The following is a 19510-nucleotide window of genomic DNA, read 5'->3' as shown; positions in this document are numbered from 1 at the left end:
TATTGTTGTTAAAACCATTGTTGTAGTCATTCTTTCTCCGTCTGCATAACTCATCTTCTCCCACTTTGTATTTATTTCCCTTTTCATACAATTGCGATTTACCTTAGACTAAGGTTTAGCAATAACTTTTCCAATTCCACCGAGTATCTTTCAAATCTCTGTAAGGCGCCACCTTTCATGATGGAACAGTCGCGTTTTTTTGAACATTTACCATAACTTATTGCCTGCATGGTTCATTGAGGAGGTGATGGCTAAGTGATATTATCGTTAGAGTATTGATCTAGAAACTCAGCTAATGTTCCAGAGACCCAGGTTCAAATCCAACACGGCAGTTGGTGGAATTTGAATTCAATAAAAAATATCTGGAATTAAGAATCTGCTGATGACCATAAAACCATTGTCGATTCTTGGAAAAACCCATCTGGTTCATTAATGTCTTTTAGGGAAGGAAATCTGCCATCCTTACCTGGTCTGGTCTACAAGTGACTCCAGAGCCACAGCATAGAAAACATAGAAACCCTACAGTGCAGAAGGAGGCCATTCGGCCCATCGAGTCTGCACCGACCACAATCCCACCCAGGCCCTCCCCCCACATATTTTACCCACAAATCCCTCTAACCGACGCATCCCAGGACTCTAAGGGACAATTTTTAACCTGGCCAATCAACCTAACCCGCACATCTTTGGACTGTGGGAGGAAACCGGAGCACCCGGAGGAAACCCACGCAGACACGAGGAGAATGTGCAAACTCCACACAGACAGTGACCCGAGCCGGGAATCGAACCCGGGATCCTGGAGCTGTGAAGCAGCAGTGCTAACCACTGTGCTACCGTGCCGCCCCAAATGTGGTTGACTCTCAACTGCCCTCTGAACAAGGGCAACTAGGGATGGGGAATAAATGCTGGCCAGCCAGAGACGCCCATGTCCCATGAATGAGTTAAAACAAAAAGTTGGTGTCGCCACTGCCTCTGACTCAGAAGATTCTGGGTTCCAGTCCCTCACCAGGACCTGTTGGTAATGGAACGGAAATTCATGTGGTTCAATGCGGGTTGTTAAATCAGCCTGCATCATCTAGCCACACACTCCAGCCATCCACCTAGGGAGACAAGGACAAACAAACAATCTGTCCTGTCAATAAGCTCATTCAAATCTCTCTTGTCCATATCTGAATTCCCATCAAATCGAGTCACCAGTGCTTTTGTTTGCCAGTCAACACATCAAGTTTTAACTCTCATCTTTATTTTTCATCTCTTCATTGTGTGAAGTGTTTTTAACTATTTTATAGGTGCTATACAAATTCATGATGTGCCGTTTCCAGAGCTACGAGCTGTCTTGGCAGCCAGCACTGTATATATCACTCAAGACGCTTGGTGTGCGATTGGGGTATCACCTGGGTGATAATCCAATGGGACCAGATCGACCATCTGCTGTACCATTTTGGGTTGAATTAAATTAAACAAACTGATGGACAAATCAAAAGAGCAGCCCCTTAAATTGACACTACATTAAACAAAAACAAATTGCAAAGGAAACTTAAAATGTTAAAGTCCATAATAAAACCATAAGATCAGAAGATATAGGAACAGAATTAAGCCATTCAACCCTCGAATCTCCTCTGCCATTCAATCATGGCTGACCCCATTCTCCTGCCTTTTTTTCCTGTCAACCCCATTCTCCTGCCTTTTTCCTGTAACCTTCGATCCCCTTGTGGTGAACCATAGATGGTTACCACTATGGGTACTTGTACATATGTTACTGTTGTCACTGTTGGGGTTAGGGTTGGGGTGTTCTACCTGTTAGTATTGTTCTGTGGTACACTCCGGTTGGCTCCGCCTACCTGTAGGAGCATAAAGGTCACTGCACTGCCGGGTGACCCTTTAGTCTGGGATTGTATTGAATATAGTATGCTCCATTCTTGTTACTAATAAAAGCCTTTATTTCCCGGGTACGATCCAGCCTCCCGAGTGATTTAATCGCGCATCACACCTCACCAATCAAGAACCCAGTCTCTCCTACTAATGGAAACATTTTCCCCATGTCCACTCTTAGTCAAACTTTCATCCTATTGATTGAATCATAGAATCCCTACAGCACAGAAGGAGGCCAGTTGGCCCATCAAGTCTGAACCAGCCATTGCTCCACCTAGTCCCTATCCCTGTAACCCCACATATTTACCCTGCTAATCCCCTGATACTAAAGGGGAATTTAGCATGGCCAATCAATTTGACTCATACATCTTTGGATTGTGGGAGGAAATGGGTTTTTTTGAAAAGCTGGTGATTGACAGGCTGAGATTAAGCTTTAAGTTTAAGTTTTCGTTATTAGTGTCACAAGCAGGCTTACATCAACACTGCAATGAAGTTACTGTGAAAATCCCCTGGTCGCCATGCTCCGGCCCCTGTTCTGGTAGACCGAGGGAGAATTTAGCATGGCCAATGCATCTAACCAGCACGTCTTTCGGACTGTGGAGCACGGAGGAAACCCACACCGACTTGGGGAGAACGTGCAGACTCGGCACAGGCAGTGACCCAAGCTGGGAATCAAACCCGAGTCCCTGGCGCAGTGGGGCAGCAATGCTCACCACTGTGCCACCATGCTGCCCATAGCATCCTTGGCAGGGACCAAGATTTACCCCAATCTATGGGGGGGATTTTGGTCAATGGAACCATCACCATCTCTGCCCAGGGTCATAGAATCATAGAATCCCTACAGTGCTGAAGGAGGTCATTTGCCCCCATCGAATCTGCCCCATCGACAACAATCCCACCCAGGCCCTATCTCCGTAACCCCATGTATTTACCCTACTCATCCCCCTGACACTAAGAAGCAATTTAGTATGGGGAAGATCTGGGTGTTTACTTTGAAAGAACTTTTTTAAAAAACTAGGCTGTTCATGTTAGGAATGGCTTAACTGCAACCTTCCACTTTAAACCTGATGTGTATGTTAATTGTTTAATAGCACTCACTGAGTTATATAAAGGGGTTACAGGTGGCACTGGGTGTTGGGTCTGTGTGTGGAGTTGTGAAAGAGAATAAAGTGAGTTTGTGAAGAAGCTGTACTTGCATCATCTTTTATTACTGGACTGCAACTGAGAGGCTGAACAGTTCACAGCAGATCACAAAGCGTCTTTGAACCATTCAAGTTGGTGAAGTGAAACTTACTGCCCTCTTCTTTTTTCCTAGTTTGCAAGACCTGGGTTTGGAGAAATACGACACGGCTGAGCTGTTTGCTAACATCTCACTCCCTGCAATCTTCCTCCTGGCCTGCATCCTCCAGCTACATTACTTCCACGATCATTTCCTCAGCCTTACTGACTGTAAGCAGGTCACTCCCAGGCAAGATAACCTCATCTATAGGTATGTCCCTTTAGAGCTTATATCCCTTTATTTTCACAATCTTCACAAGAGTTCCCTTCAGAGACTTATCTATTTTGACCTAATGACCCAAGCAATTTCTTTTTTTAGTACATATTCATCCTCTGGCTGTGAGTGTTGCTGGCTAAGCCAACATTTATTGCCCATCCCTAATTGCTTTTCAGAAAGTGGGGATGAGCCGCCTTCTTGGACTGCTGCAGTCCACAAGGTGTAAGTACACCCACAGTGATGTTAGAGAGGGCCCACAGCAAGACTAGGATAACACACAGGCTTCTGTTAATAAGTGGCAAGTCACTTTTCCACCACACAGTTACCATCCCCATGAAGAGAGAATCTAACCATCTCCCCTTGGCACCCAATGGCATTAACATTGCAGAATCCCCCCCCAGCAGCAACATTAGGGCGGCACAAGTGGTTAGCATTGCTGCCTCACAGTGCCAGGTTCAATTCCATCCTCGGGTGACTGTCTGTGTGGAGTTTGAACGTTCTCTCCTTGTCTGCGTGGGTTTCCTCTAGGTGCTCCGGTTTCCTCCCACAGTCCAAAGATGTGCGGGTTAGGTGGATTGGTCATGATAAATTGCTCCTTCGTGTCAGGGAGATTAGCAGGGTAAACACTTGGGGTTACGGGGATAGAGCCTGGGTGGGATTGTTGTTGGCGCAGGCTCGATGGGTTGATTGGCCTCCTGCACTGGAGGATATCTATGATTCTATGACAATGGTACCATTAACCAGAAACTGAACTGGAGCAACCATATAAATAAGAGCAAGTCAGAGGGGGAGAATTCTGCAGTGAGTAACTCACCTCCTGATCCCTCACTGTCTGTCCACCATCTACAAGTTATAAGTCAGGGATCTGATGGAATACTCTCCACTTGCCTGGGTGAGTGCAGCTCCAACAACAGACACGCTCAAAATCATCCAGGATAAAGAAATCCACTGGATTGGCATCCTACCCACACATTATACATTCACTCCCTCCACGACTGGCTCACAGTGGCAGCCATGTGGACCAGCTACAAGGTGCACTGCAGCAGCTCACCAAGACTCCTTTGACAGCACCTTCCAAACCTCAACCTCTGCCACCTCACAGTTCCAAATTATGTCTCATCTGCAAATTTTGAACTTGTGTCCTATAGACCCAAGTCTTGGCAGACTATGTATCAGGAAAAACAGTAGTCGTGTTAACAAGCACTGGGGAACCCCACTGCCTTCCTTCCTCCAGTCTGAAAAATAACAACTGTTTACTATGAAGACCTGGCTTGGTATCCATCCTGCTACTTCCCCGTGATTCCTACTTTTGCTGACAAGCCTATTTTGTGACATTTTCCTAAATGCCTTTTGTAAGTTCGTACATCGGCCACATTGCCGTCAAAATCCCTTTCCGCTCACTCATTCAAAAACAAAAGCAAGTTGGTTAAACAAGATTTGCCTTCACAAACCTGTAATAAAAGGAGCATGCACTGAACATGCTCAGCGGGTCAGGCAGCATCTATGGAGAGAGAGAATTAATGGCGGCAATTTTCAGACCCTGCCGTGCTGGAACCTGCTGTGGGGGAATGCTGCAAGCCAGCCAAAAGTCCATTCACTCCGGCGGGACCAGAAGATTCTGCTGGTGGGTGGGACCACCCACCCAATGTTTCAGCTCACGGCCTTTCATCGGAACGGGGAAATGTTGGAAATGTGATAGGTTTTGAGGAGGTGAGGGAGGGAGGAGGGAGGAAAATGAACAAAACAGAATAATGTTAAAGAGCTTGGAGGTGAATATTAAACACAATCGCTTCACTTCACAGCCAGTAGAATTGTCCTGTCAACAACCCATTACTTGGAGCTCTGATGTGCCACCTATGCTTTGGAGATGAGTGCGTGTATATGTTTTCTGTGTCCTGGTGTGTTTTCTGTGTGTGTGTGTGTGTGAGAGCGTGTGTTTTCTGTGTGTGTCTTTTCTGTATGCGTGTGTGTTTTCTGTGCATGAGTATGTTTTCTGTGCATGCGTGTTTTCTGTGCGTGTGTGTGCGTGCGTTTCCTGCGTGTGTTTTCTGTATGTGTGTGTTTTCTGTGTGTGTGTGTGTTTTCTGTGTGTACATGTGTGTGTGTGTTTTCTGTGTGCTTGTTTTCTGAGTGTGCTTGTTTTCTGTGTACGTGTGTGTGTGTGTGTGTGTGTGCACTATTTGTAGGTTATCTGTGACTTTTCTCATACTTCTGGGTGTCCTTGATAGGTATGTCCCTGTCAGGCAGGGAGGAAATGGCCGAGTGAGGGAACCATGGTTCACGAAAGAGGTGGAATGTCTTGTGAAAAGGAAGAGGGAAGCTTATGTAGGGATGAGGAAACAAGGTCCAGATGGCTCGATTGAGGGTTACAAGTTAGCAAGGAATGAGCTGAAAAAGGGGCTTAGGAGAACTAGGAGGGGACATGAGAAGTCCTTGGCGGGTCGGATCAAGGAAAACCCCAAGGCTTTTTACTCTTATGTGAGGAATAAAAGAATGACCAGGGTGAGGTTAGGGCCGGTCAAGGACAGTAGTGGGAACTTGTGTATGGAGTCAGTAGAGATAGGCGAGGTGATGAATGAATATTTTTCTTCAGTGTTCACCAAGGAGAGGGGCCATGTTTTTGAGGAAGAGAAGGTGTTACAGGCTAATAGGCTGGAGGAAATAGATGTTCGGAGGGAGGATGTACTGGCAGTTTTGAATAAACTGAATGTCGATAAGTCCCCTGGGCCTGATGAAATATATCCTAGGATTCTTTGGGAGGCAAGGGATAAGATTGCAGAGCCTTTGGCTTTGATCTTTGGGTCCTCATTGTCCACGGGGATGGTGCCAGAGGACTGGAGAGTGGCGAATGTTGTTCCTGTGTTTAAGAAAGGGAATAGAAATGACCCTGGTAATTGTAGACCGGTTTGTCTTACTTCGGTGGTTGGTAAATTGATGGAAAAGGTCCTTAGGGATGGGATTCACGACCATTTAGAAAGATGTGGATTAATCCGGGATAGTCATCACGGATTCGTGAAGGGCAAGGCGTGCCTCACAAATTTGATTGAATTTTTTGAGGAGGTAACTAAGTGTGTTGATGAAGGTCGGGCAGTTGATGTCATATACATGGATTTTAGTAAGGCGTTTGATAAGGTCCCCCATGGTCGGCTTATGATGAAAGTGAGGAGGTGTGGGATAGAGGGAAAGTTGGCCAATTGGATAGGTAACTGGCTGTCTGATCGAAGACAGAGGGTGGTGGTGGATGGAAAATTTTCGGATTGGAGGCAGGTTGCTAGCGGAGTGCCACAGGGATCAGTGCTTGGTCCTCTGCTTTTTGTGATTTTTATTAATGACTTAGAGGAGGGGGCTGAAGGGTGGATTAGTAAATTTGCTGATGACACCGAGATTGGTGGAGTAGTGGATGAGGTGGAGGGCTGTTGTAGGCTGCAAAGAGACATAGATAGGATGCAAAGCTGGGCTGAAAAATGGCAAATGGAGTTTAACCCTGATAAATGTGAGGTGATTCATTTTGGTAGGACTAATTTAAATGTGGATTACAGGGTCAAAGGTAGGGTTCTGAAGACTGTGGAGGAACAGAGAGATCTTGGGGTCCATATTCACAGATCTCTAAAGGTTGCCACTCAAGTGGATAGAGCTGTGAAGAAGGCCTATAGTATGTTAGCTTTTATTAACAGGGGGTTGGAGTTTAAGAGCCGTGGGGTTATGCTGCAACTGTACAGGACCTTGGTGAGACCACATTTGGAATATTGTGTGCAGTTCTGGTCACCTCACTATAAGGAGGATGTGGAAGCGCTGGAAAGAGTGCAGAGGAGATTTACCAGGATGCTGCCTGGTTTGGAGGGTAGGTCTTATGAGGAAAGGTTGAGGGAGCTAGGGCTGTTCTCTCTGGAGCGGAGGAGGCTGAGGGGAGACTTAATAGAGGTTTATAAAATGATGAAGGGGATAGATAGAGTGAACGTTCAAAGACTATTTCCTCGGGTGGATGGAGCTATTACAAGGGGGCATAACTATAGGGTTCGTGGTGGGAGATATAGGAAGGATATCAGAGGTAGGTTCTTTACGCAGAGAGTGGTTGGGGTGTGGAATGGACTGCCTGCAGTGATAGTGGAGTCAGACACTTTAGGAACATTTAAGCGGTTATTGGATAGGCACATGGAGCACACCAGGATGATAGGGAGTGGGATAGCTTGATCTTGGTTTCAGATAAAGCTGGGCACAACACCGTGGGCCGAAGGGCCTGTTCTGTGCTGTACTGTTCTATGTTCTATGTTCTCCTTATCAACTGTTGACTTGGTGTCCCTCCTGTTCTATTGCAGCAATTTCAAAGTAGAAAACCGTGTTACTGTGCTCACTGACAGGTGAGTGTCCCAATCAGTTGCTCTAATTGTTTTAAAAAATCGTCAGTGCTTTCCATGCTGTTGTATAATCTGTCCTACCTTGCTGTGCTAGTGTGCTGAGCCATCATCCTGGGTCTGTTGGTGGGGGGGTGTGAGTATTCACTGCCTCCTTTGCACTCTGGCAGAAACCCCATCAGTCACCAGCTCAGTCAGAGTGAGTGAAGCTGAGTCTCGGCCTATGGTTGGGAGATGTAAGCTGAAGCCTGCATGCATGTCACTGCAAACTTACCCTTTGACTGATGGGAAAACGTCACCAGCTGATGTACTCGGACTGAAAACCGGTTGCAATAAACTCCATGTCCATCTGCCCCCGTCAGTCCTGGTGGTCTCGCACTCCAGCTTCTTCCTGACAAGGCCTCAGCCTCCAGCCAGAATTCGATAAGCTCGAACATGCTCACCACTCACCCAGCCTGGCTGTGCATAGTTATTTGATCTGACTGCACCATATTTAACTGTAACATTGCTCCAACTCCTCAGCCAAAACCTGCAACCTACACCGAGGTCATTTTGGACACCACAAATCACACTGGACAGTGAATTGTCCCATCCTAATCTGTCTTTCTGATGCCTCAACTCACAATGAAATGAAAGCCACCATGCTCCCAGAGGACCATTGGCTGTTCTGCCCCTTTTTGAAGGGGAGAGTTGACTGTTGGTGATTTAACCTGAGGGTCACCACACCTCAGACGAGAGCCATGATTGAGAAGGTGGGGTCTTCTCATCTCCAAACCCATCTCCAAACTCCATGGCCTGGGCCTCGGCACCTTCCTCTGCGACTGAATCCTGAACTTCCTAACCCACATACCACAATCAGTAAGGCAGGCAACAACACCTCCTCCATGGTCATCTTCAACACCGGTGCCCTACAAGGCTGTGTTCTCAGTCCCCTACTATACTCCTTATACACTTATGACTGTGCGGCCAAATTCCCCTTCAACTCGATTTTCAAGTTTGCTGACGACACCGCTGTAGTGGGACGGATCTCAAACAATGATGAGACAGAGTACAGGAATGAGACAGAGAATCTGGTGAACTGGTGCGGCAACAATAATCTGTCCCTCAATGTCAACAAAACATTGCCATTGACTTCAGGAAGCACAGTGGATGACATAGCCCTATCTACATCATTTGGGACAAAGTAGAAATGGTTGAGAGTTTCAAGTTTTTATGTGGCCAGATCACCAACAACATGTCCTGGTCCCTCCACGCTGACACTATAGTTAAGAAAGCCCACCAATGAAGACTAAGGAAATTCGGCATGTCAGCTACGACTCTCACCAATTTTTACAGATGCACCATAGAAAGCATTCTTTCTGGTTGTATCACAGCTTGGTATGGCTCCTGCTCTGCTCAAGATCGCAAGGAACTACAAAGGGTTGTGAACAAAGCCCAGTCTATGACACAAACCAGCCTCCCACCCATTACTTCTGTCTACACTTCCCGCTGCCTCAGCAAAGCAGCCAACATAATTAAGGAGCCCACACACCCCGAACATTCTCTCTTCCACCTTCATACAAATGTCTGAGGTTATGCACCAACCGACTTGAACCCACACTGTAGGCGTCGCTCTGCAACATGGGCTGGCCGTCGGCTAACTGAGCTGACAAACATCTAATGGATAAGTGTCCGAAATTAGCGCTGTCCACAGAGCTTATTCTCTCTCTGACTGCTTCTCAACTTCCTCTTCCTCCTGCTCTCCATTCGATACCGAGCACCCTCCCATCAGTAATTTCTCCTAACCTCCCTCAGCAACCTCATCCTCACCACCAAGGCCACCATTTTGTCCCTTTGAATCCAGTCTAGCCACCCAATGTCACTTCCACAATCCCTGACTTCAATAGTCCTGCTGGTTCAGTGTTAACCTGGTGCCGTTCCTCTGGCATTTTCCCCATCCACAATGCTAATTCCTCCATTCTCTCCAACCTAGCTCCAAAGGCCTGGAATGCACAGTCTCTCTGCAACATCACTCCAGCCTCTCTTAGTATTCCTTGTCAGTCACTCTTATCTGATTCCCTTCACACACAGCACTGAGACTGCTCTAATCAAAGCAACAGGCCACGGCCGAGATTCTCCAACCTCGCCCGCAGTTGGAATTCTCCGACCCCTTGGCTGAACTGAAATTCTCCGTTCTCGCTGGCAGCGGGGACGGGGCAAATGACATCGGGGAATCCTGGCGGACATCTTGTGCAACAGAGACATGGGGTGGGACTTTCCAGGTAGAGGAAGCAGCCCACCATTGGCCAGTGGCAGGGTCTTCTGGTATCGCCATTGGCAACGGGCTTTCCCATTGAATGCAACCCTTGTCGCCGGAAAACCCACGGCAGGAGTACACCGTCGGTGGGACCGGAGGATCCCGCCAGTGTGACAGGCTGGATAATTCTGGTCTATGGTTCTCTGCAAGCCTTATCCTCTTCAGTTCTCTGCTGCTTTCCCCAATATCATCCTTTGTTTGATTTGATTTGATTTATTATTGTCACATGTTTAGTATACAGTAAAGAGGATCGTTTCTTGCGAACAATACAGGCAAAGCATACCGTTCATAGAGAAGAAAAGGAGAGAGTGCAGAATGTCGTATCATAGCTAGGGTGTAGAGAAAAATCAGCTTAATTTAAGGTAGATTCATTCAAAAGTCTGATGGCAGCAGGGAAGAAGCAGCTCTTGAGTCGGTTGATACGTGACCTCAGACTTTTGTATGTTTTTCCCGACGGAGGAAGGTGGAAGAGAGAATGCCCAGGGTGCGTGGAGTCCTTGATTATGACGGCTGCTTTTACGAGGCAGCGAGAAGTGTAGACAAAGTCAATGGATGCCTGACGACACTCTCACATGCCACAACGCAGTCCTTATTTCATCTCCAGAAGCTTTCCCTCCTCTCATCCATATCATCACCATCAGTGTTCCCAATTCTTATATGGTAGCTACACCACAGCAACTGGACAGTTGGCTTAAGGGGTCTACACCAATGTTTATTTACAACAGGTGCCTCTTTCCATCCTATTCTCGGATATCCTCTTCCTCGTGCATGAATCAAGCCTCCCCTCAATTGTATCAGTTCTTGAACCATTCCATGTGGTAACTCCATTCACACCACTTTCTTTACACAGAACCCTTTCACATTTCCTCATGTCGGAAGGGAGAGCCCCAATTTTAACCTAGGCCACAGGAGGCAAATATGGAGCCTGCCTCTCAACCTGACTCATCCATTCGAGGTCCCAGGACATTCTACACCCCCAGCCTCAATCACATTGTCCAGACCCTGCCTGGAACCAGTGGGAATGACACGAGGTTGGCCAGTCGGAGCAGAGTGAGCACAGTACGAGGCCACCAAAGGGAAGTAATGAAAATAATTCCCAGCAGTCCGGAAGGCTTGGGATTGGAAGGGGCAAGAGTAAGGCCCGGGCAGAGCAAGGGGCAGGGGAGATGCCTAGGACAGGAAAGCATCATTGGCAGGAGCATGCTCCATGCCACATGAAGTTAAATTCAAGTTGTGATCTGAATGACATAATTGGGCGGCACCATGGCACCGTGGTTAGCACTGCTGTCTCACGCGCCAGGGACCTGCGTTCAGTTCCGGCCTTGGGTCACTGTCTGTGAGGAGTTTGCACGTTCTCTCCATTCTGCGTGGGTTTCCCCTGGGTACTTCGGTTTCCTCCCACAGTCCAAAGATATGCAGGTTAAGTGGATTGGCCATGGTAAATTGTACCTTAGTGTCCAAAGATGTGTAGGTTAGGTGGATTAGCCATGCTATATTGCCCCTTAATGTCCAAAGATGTGCAGTTTGGGTGGATTGGCCGTGGTAAATTGTACCTTAGTGTTCAAAGATGTGCAGGTTAGGTGGATTCGCCATGCTAAATTGCCCCTTAGTGTTCAAAGACGTGCAGGTTAGGTGGATTATAACATACTCTTATTTCATCTCCAGAAGCTTCTCTTCTCAGCCACATTATCATCATTAGTGTTTGTAAATGCGTGGGATTACAGTCATAGCGTGGGTGGGTGGGGGGGGGGGGGGGGGGGGGGTGTGGGTGGGGGGGGGGGTTGGGGGGGGGGAGGGGGGAGGAGGGTGGGGGGAGGGGGCTGGGTGGGTAGGGGGGGAGGGGGGAGGAGGGGGTAGGTGGGTGCGGTGGTGCGCTTGAGTAAGATGCTCTTCAAGAGCCGGTGCCAACTCAATGGGTTGACTCGATGGTCTCCTGCTGCACTGTAGGGATTCTACAGTTTTCTATTTGATTATACCTTTTACGTTCTAATTACCTGTTGATAAAAACACATCTGATAAAGTGGCCAAGGGTGAAAATGCTCTGCAGCTATAGTGAGTATGACACTGCCCTGATTTTAATCCACTGGATGCCCCATTCACATTGCCACAGTGGACTGGGGTGGCTGGGGAGAAGATTGTGGTGGTTGCAGGGGAGGCTGAGGTATTTAAGGTTTCTACTGAATGGAATTTTGTATCAGTGAACTTCTTCCTTCACAGTCTAATCCAAATTATATTTTATATAGCATTATTGGGAAGGCGATTTCACTCCCCAATTAAACCCAGGTAAATAAATGAAACTGTGTCCGTTAACAATGAAAACAGTTTAACCACAGTGTGGAGAGCAACTATTTTGTGCACACGAGGATCCCAAATGCAGTAATGAGAAGATTAAATCATTCTCCCCTTGCTGATATTAACTCCTAGCTCCTCTTCAAATAGTAAGATCTTCCACATCCACAACAGCACAGTCCTCATTTACAACCTCCTCCAGAGGACAGCATCTTCAATAATGCTGCACTCATTTAGATTACCGCAAATCCAAGAGGAGGATTCATACCTTCAAACTCACAATCAAGAGTGTCACTGTCAACCAAACTGATTAGTAAGAAGTCTCACAACACCAGGTTAAAGTCCAACAGGTTTATTTGGTAGCAAATAATTCTTCTTGGAGATCCTCTCCACTTGGAGCCGGCAGTTTGCGGCGTCGATGGTAGTCATGATGTGGAGATGCCGGCGTTGGACTGCCGGCTCCAAGTGGAGAGGATCTCCAAGAACTGCCGGCTCCAAGTGGAGAGGATCTCCAAGATGCTTACCCCAGTCCAACGCCGGCATCTCCACATCATAACCAAACTGATGCCATTATAAACAAAAAAGCTTCTAGGTGTCCAGATCACCAAAATCTGTCGTGGTCCCTCCATGTCAACGCTATAGTTAAGAAAGTCCACCAATGCCTCTACTTTCTCAGGAGGCTAAGGAAATTCAGCATGTCCACTATGACACACCAATTTTTACAAATGCACCATAGAAAGTATCCTTTCAGCATGTATCACAGCTTGGTATGGCTCCTGCTCTGGCCAAGGCTGCAAGAAACTACAAAAGGTCATGAACGTAGCCCAATCCAACACGCAAGCCAGCCTCCCCTCCATTGACATTTCTACACTTCCCGCTGCCTTGACAAAGCAGCCAGCATAATTAAGGACCCCACGCACCCCAGACATTCTCTCGTCCACTTTCTTCTGTCGGGAAAAAGATACAAAAGTCTGAGATCACGTACCAAGCGAATCAAGAACAGCTTCTTCCCTGCTGCCATCAGACCTTTGAATGGACCTACCTTATATTAAGCTGATCTTTCTCTACACCCTAGCTCTGACTGATGCTACATTCTGCACTCTCTTCTTTCCTTCTCCCCTATGTACTCTATGAATGGTATGCTTTGTCTGTATAGTGCGCAAGAAACAATACACTGGGCGGGATTCTCCAGCCTCCTAGCTGTGTGTTTCCCATTGGTGGGAGATGGCACGTTGTTTGCTAGCAGTGGGATTCTCTGGTCCCGCTGCTGTTAATGGGAATTCCCATTGATGTCACCCAATGCCAGCGGGACCGGAGAATCCTGCCGACGTAAAGGGCCAGAGAATTCCAGTCATTATATCCCACTACGTGTGACAATAATAAATCTCATCAAATCAAATCAAATTCAAATCCAAAACGTTGTAACTTGAGTTGAAAAGTTAATCTATTGTGTTTATTTTACAGTATTAAAGCTGGTGCTGAGAGGCTGAGCAAGAGGTGAGTTCTATTAACACACAGCTGCAGTCAGAGTTTTACTGACACAATTTGTTTATTCATCATCAGCATCAATAAAAACCTTTAAATTTTATCAGTATTATTGATGAAATTCAATAATTCGGGAGATGTTATTGACTCTTGAGAATGTATGCCGGAATTGTACCACCCTGCCCATCACAGAATCACAAGGCGGACAATAGAAATGTCCGTTGACCTCGGGCCCAGTCTCGCTTGAGCGAGGCCGTAAAATCCCACCCATAATATCAAGAAATGGCTGAAGGCACTCAACACTGCAATGCCTATGGACCCTGACAATATTCCTGCAATAGTACTGAAGACTTGTGCTCCACAACTTGCCGTGCCCCCACCCAAGATGCTCCAGTACAGCTACAACACTGGCATCCACTCCCCAGTGTGGAAAATTGCTCAGGTATGCCCCGTACACAATAGTAGGACAATTCCAATCTGGCCAGTTACCACCCCATCAATTTACTCTTGATCATCAGTAAAGTGATGGAAGGGGTCATCGACAGTGCTGTCAAGCAGCATTTACTCAGCATTGACCTTTTCACTGATGCTCAATTTGAGTTCTCCCAGGGTCACTCAGCTCCAGACCTCATCACAGTATTGGCTCAAACATGGAAAAATGGACCTCATGAGGTGAGGTGAGAATGACTGCCCTTAACATCGAGGCAGCATTTGACCGAGTGTGGAATCAAGCAGACCTAGCAAAGTTAAAGTCAGTGGGAATCAAGGGGAAAATCTCCATTGCTTAGACTCATATCCAACATGAAGGAAGGTGGTTGGAGTTCAATCTCCTCAGCTCCAGGACATCACTGCAGGAGGTCCTCAGGCTGGTGTCCCAGGCCCAGCTATCTTCAACTGCTTCATCAATAACCTTCCCTCCATCATAAGGTCAGAAGTGGGGATGTTCGCTGATGATTGCACAATGTTCAGCATCATTCAGGACTCCTCAGATACTGAAGCAGTCCATATCCAAATGCAGCAAGACCTGGACAAGCAATTTATGCCACACAAGTGCCAGGCAATGATTATCTCTAACAAGAGAGAATCTAACCATCTCTCCTTGACATTCAATGGTGTTACCATTACTGAATCACCCACTATCAAAATCCTACGGGGTTACAATTGATCAGAGACAGACCCGGACTAGCCATATAAATAGAGTGACTACAAGAACAGGTCAGAGGCAAGGAATTCTTTGGTGAGTAACTCACCTCCTGACTCCCCAAAGCCTGTCCACCATCTACAGGGCATAAGTCAGGAGTGTGATGGAATACCCTCCACTTGCCGAGATGGGTGCAGCTCCAACAACACTCAAGAAGCTCGACAAAATCCAGGACAAAGCAACCCCACATTGGCACCACATCCACAAACATTCACTCTCTCCACCACCAATGCACAGTAGCAGGCGTCTGTATCATCTACAAGATGCACTGCAGGAACTCACCAAGGCTCCTTCAAAAGCACACTCCAAAGCTGTGATCTCTACCACCTCAGAAGGATAAGGGCAGCAGATACTTGGGATCACCATCTGGTTCCCCTCCAAGTCACTCACTATCCTGATTTAGAAATATATCGCCATTCCTTCACTGTCACTGGGTCAAAGTCCAACGGGGTGAATTTTCCCATTTGGACCATGAAAACGTCCGTTGACCTTGGGCAGGGTTTTTCGGCTTCGGGACGAGAGTGACTGGAAAATCCCACCCTGGAGCCCCCTCCCTAACAGCACTGTGGGTGTATCTACATGGACTACAAAGGGCAATTAGGAATGGGGAACAAATGATATATCCGATGAAAGAATTGAAAACGTTAGCTGTTGGCTCTGTGATAGTATCTGGGTCAGAAAATGCTGAGCTCTGAGATCTCACTCCAGAGACTTGAACACAGGATCATGGCTAACACTGGGGGGCAGTGTAGACGGAGGTGCCACTTTTCAGCTAAACTTAGAACCATGGCTCCCATCATCCCCATCAGGCCAGCATCATAGGGCATCTTTTGAACATCAATGATGATACTCAAACTCTTGTGTGAAAAGCGGAGTGTTTCCCGCCGGTGCTGGGCAGCGCTAAGCAGGTGAGATTCAACCACGATTTGGTTGCATCAAAGTCCCTAACATGAAACACGCCGGCTAGCCTGGCTTCACAGAGATTGGGGCACTCCCATATCAGAGAACAGTGCCAGGCCCCTACCCCCACCCTTCGCAGCCAAGAGGAACACCCCAACCTTTCACCACAGAGGGGCAACCTCCCCCACCAGTAAATATTCGGCTCACCTCCTCTCCCCACTCAAAAATACAGGCATGAGGGTGAGCCAATCCTCCCCCTCCAGTCAGAGGCCCTGACATCCTTCCCCCCCACCCCACAAGGGTCACACTCCGATATGGGGGCAAAAAAACCCACCTCCTTCAGGTCCCCCTTCAGACCCCCTCCTTGGCAGTGCCAGCCTGACACTGCCTGCTGCCACCTGGCAGGACTCTGGCAGTGACACCCTAGCACTGCCACTGTGACATTCACAGGATGGCACTGGAATGGCCAGGGCACGGTCCCACCATGTACTGACCACCTGGGGTCTTGAAAGGCCTCTGAACCCGCCCCACCCCCTGTCCCCCGTGTGGTCATAACTCTATCCAGAGAAATAAACAGTGGGAACTAGATAGTCCTCATTCAGAATCCCTTGGAGGATGATCTGAGTTGTGCCAGCTTCTTTTTGGCTGTAAACAACCTCCGGTGCAGGCATGTTGTTCTGGCTTAAGACATTGAAAAAGACGCATTATGAAAAAAGAAGCAGTCAGACTGTGCATTGTAGGAAGGTCTTCAGATCAAAGAGAAAGCCTGTTTAACAAAATGTGGTAGAACCAGTAGCAGGTCAAAAGTGGAAAAACTTCAGACTTATTGGAAGGTGAATTGATTGTATCAACAATGAACTATTTGATCTTCCCTGGAGCTGTCAGTCAGAAAAGCTTTTATCAGCTAATGAAACATCTGTTCCTTGTGTGAACAAACCTCAACTAATTCCCTTGTTGATCTGCTTTGGAGCGGTCATTCAAAGCCATTCTAAGAGCTTTCAGAGTAGTTGGGGCTCATTCAAAAAAGAAAGGGGGTCCCCAGTGAAATACAAAATTCCTGTCAATCAGAGTGCTTCAAGGAGCTTTCAGACTACCTGGAGCTTATAAGAGAAAGCATGGGGATTTGCCTCGTGAAACTGACATCTCCTGTCAATCAAAGTACTTCAAATAGGTCTGGTAACACCTGGGGCTTCTGAAATTCATCAAGGGCAATCCCTACACAAGAATGGAGTATTGCTTTGATTTTGAAGGGTTCCAGGCCTTTAGGGGCATAGATTTTAAAGTGACCAGGCCACTGCAAAGGTTTGCCAGAACACAGACAATAATACAGATTTGAACCAGGAGGTTGCCTGAAATCACCATCAAAAGAGTGATTTCCACATTTCCATTGGTAAGAAGGAGAAGTCCAGGCATGAGACCCCAACCCCTGGGGAGAGCCCCGAGTCAATGCTTTTGCCTGAGCCTCCCCAAGCCCCTGGTCCCTTGAGGGAACCCTCCCTTGGCAGCCTGGCAGTGGCAGAGGGGCCAATGGGCACAGTTGAAGGCAGTACTTACTTCTTTCCACCACCCCCCTCCCCCCCCCCCCTCCCCCTGGAGTCCACAGTGCCTGGTCCCTGTGGGGATGAGGGTGGGAGCATACCAGGAGGCCAGAGCATCCAGCCTATATTTAAATATGTTTAAAACAGTAGTGATCAGGTTCTCACCTGCTCTGGTAGGGAACCTGGTAGAGAGATCAAGGGACACAGGTTCATAGCTCCTTGAAAGTGGAGTCACAGATGGACAGAGTGATGAAGAATGCATTCAGCATGCTCGGTTTCATTGTTCAGAACACTGAATACAGGAGTTGGATGTCTTGTTGAAGTTGTACAAGACATTGATAAGGTCACACTTGGAATACTGTGTACAGGTCTGGTCACCCTATTCCAGAAAGAATATTATTAAATTAGAAAGAATGCAGAAAAGATTTGCTAGGATGCTACCAGGATTTGATAGTTTGAGTTATAAGGAGAGGCTGGATAGACTGGGACTTTTTTCCCTGGAGCGTAGGAGGCTTAAGGGTGATCTTATAGAGGTCTATAGATAAGATAGATAGATAGTCAGCATCTTTACTCAAAGGTGGGGAAGTCTAAAACTAGAGGGCATAGGTTTAAGGTGAGAGGGGAGAGATACAAAAGGGTCCAGAGAGGCAATTTTTTCACACAGAGGGTGGTGAGAGTCTGGAACAAGCTGCCAGAGGGTGTAGTAGAGGCGGGTACAATTTTAAAAAGCATTTAGACAGTTACATGTATAAGATTGGTATGGAGGGATATGGGCCAAACGCGAGCAATTGGGACTAGCTTAGTGGTAAAAACTGGACGGCATGCACAAGTTGGGCCAAAGGGGCTGTTTCCATGCTGTAAACCTCTATGACTCTAACCTGATTAGGGCAGGTGCAGTGGGCATGGAGACTCGCAATGGGTTGGAAACCCAGCGAGAATCCCGATTTGACCCTCTCATCCGATTCAACCACTGGGATTCCTGGCTGCAGCTAAAGCCCCGGAGAATCTCCCCAGTGTTTTCACCCGTTAGTCTGTTTGTCTGTAAAACAAAAAATACCTCACGTATGGATTTCAATAAAACTTTTTACACAAACGGAACTGATTAGCTTTTGGTGAAGGTGCGGATCTGGATTCCGATACTGGAATTTTTTAAGGAACCATTAACAGTGGATTTTAGGGCGACCTGATTTTTTTTTAAGGATATTGTTTGTTATTTTAGAATGTTCTGGAAAATCTCAGTTTCTGTGCTGGAATTTGTCACAGTTCTCAACATGAGAGGAGGGGAGGCAATGGTCGAGCGGTATTATTGCTAGATTATTAATCCAGAAACTCAACAAATGTTCTGAGGACCTGGGATTGAATCCCACCACGGCAGACGGTGGAATTTGAATTCAATAAAAAAAATTCTGGAATTAAGAATCTGCTGATGACTATGAAACCATTGTCGATTGTCAGAAAAATTCATCTGGTTCACTAATGTCCTTTAGGAAAGGAAATCTACCGTCCTTACCTGGTCTGGCCTGCATGTGACTCCAGAGCCACAGCAATGTGGTTGACTCTCAACTTCCCTCAGGCAACTAGGGATGTAGACTTTACATGTGAGTCCAGCAGAAGAAGCTGGTCCTGAAGATAAACCTGTTATTTATTTAGTATGATTCAATCTGATCTCACCCAGTCTGAAGATGTGCTGTTTAAACAGTGATGAAGAGCGGCACGGTGGCACAGTGGGTTAGCACTGCTGCCTCACAGCACCAGAGACCTGGGTTCAATTCCCAGCTTAAGTCTTTGTCTGTGTGGAATCTTCACGTTGTCTGCATGGGTTTCCTCCGGGTGCTCCGGTTTCCTGGCACAGTCTGAAAGATGTGCTGGTTAGGTGCATTAACAAAGAACAATACAGCACAGGAACAGGCCCTTCGGCCCTCCAAGCCCGTGCCGCTCCCTGGTCCAAACTAGACCATTCTTTTGTATCCCTCCATTCCCACTCCGTTCATATGGCTGTCTAGATAAGTCTTAAACGTTCCCAGTGTGTCCGCCTCCATCACCTTGCCTGGCAGCGCATTCCAGGCCCCCACCACCCTCTGTGTA

General features: G+C 47.2%; 1 protein-coding gene across 1 annotated transcript in view; it reads left to right on the top strand.

The window, feature by feature from the left end:
- LOC144508231 (piezo-type mechanosensitive ion channel component 2) overlaps positions 1–19510 on the top strand; it is a 206009-nt gene that overhangs the window by 53446 nt on the left and 133053 nt on the right. The window contains exons 11-14 of the mRNA XM_078236045.1: positions 3185–3318; positions 8863–8899; positions 13766–13798; positions 14396–14458. Of these exons, the coding sequence (XP_078092171.1) occupies positions 3185–3318; positions 8863–8899; positions 13766–13798; positions 14396–14458 (267 nt within the window). The remainder of the gene's footprint in view (positions 1–3184; positions 3319–8862; positions 8900–13765; positions 13799–14395; positions 14459–19510) is intronic.

Source organism: Mustelus asterias, chromosome 20 (assembly GCF_964213995.1).
Source record: "Mustelus asterias chromosome 20, sMusAst1.hap1.1, whole genome shotgun sequence".
NCBI lineage: Eukaryota > Metazoa > Chordata > Chondrichthyes > Carcharhiniformes > Triakidae > Mustelus > Mustelus asterias.
The sequence above is the reverse complement of the archived record's forward strand: the minus strand, read 5'-3'. Positions and strand labels throughout refer to the sequence as shown.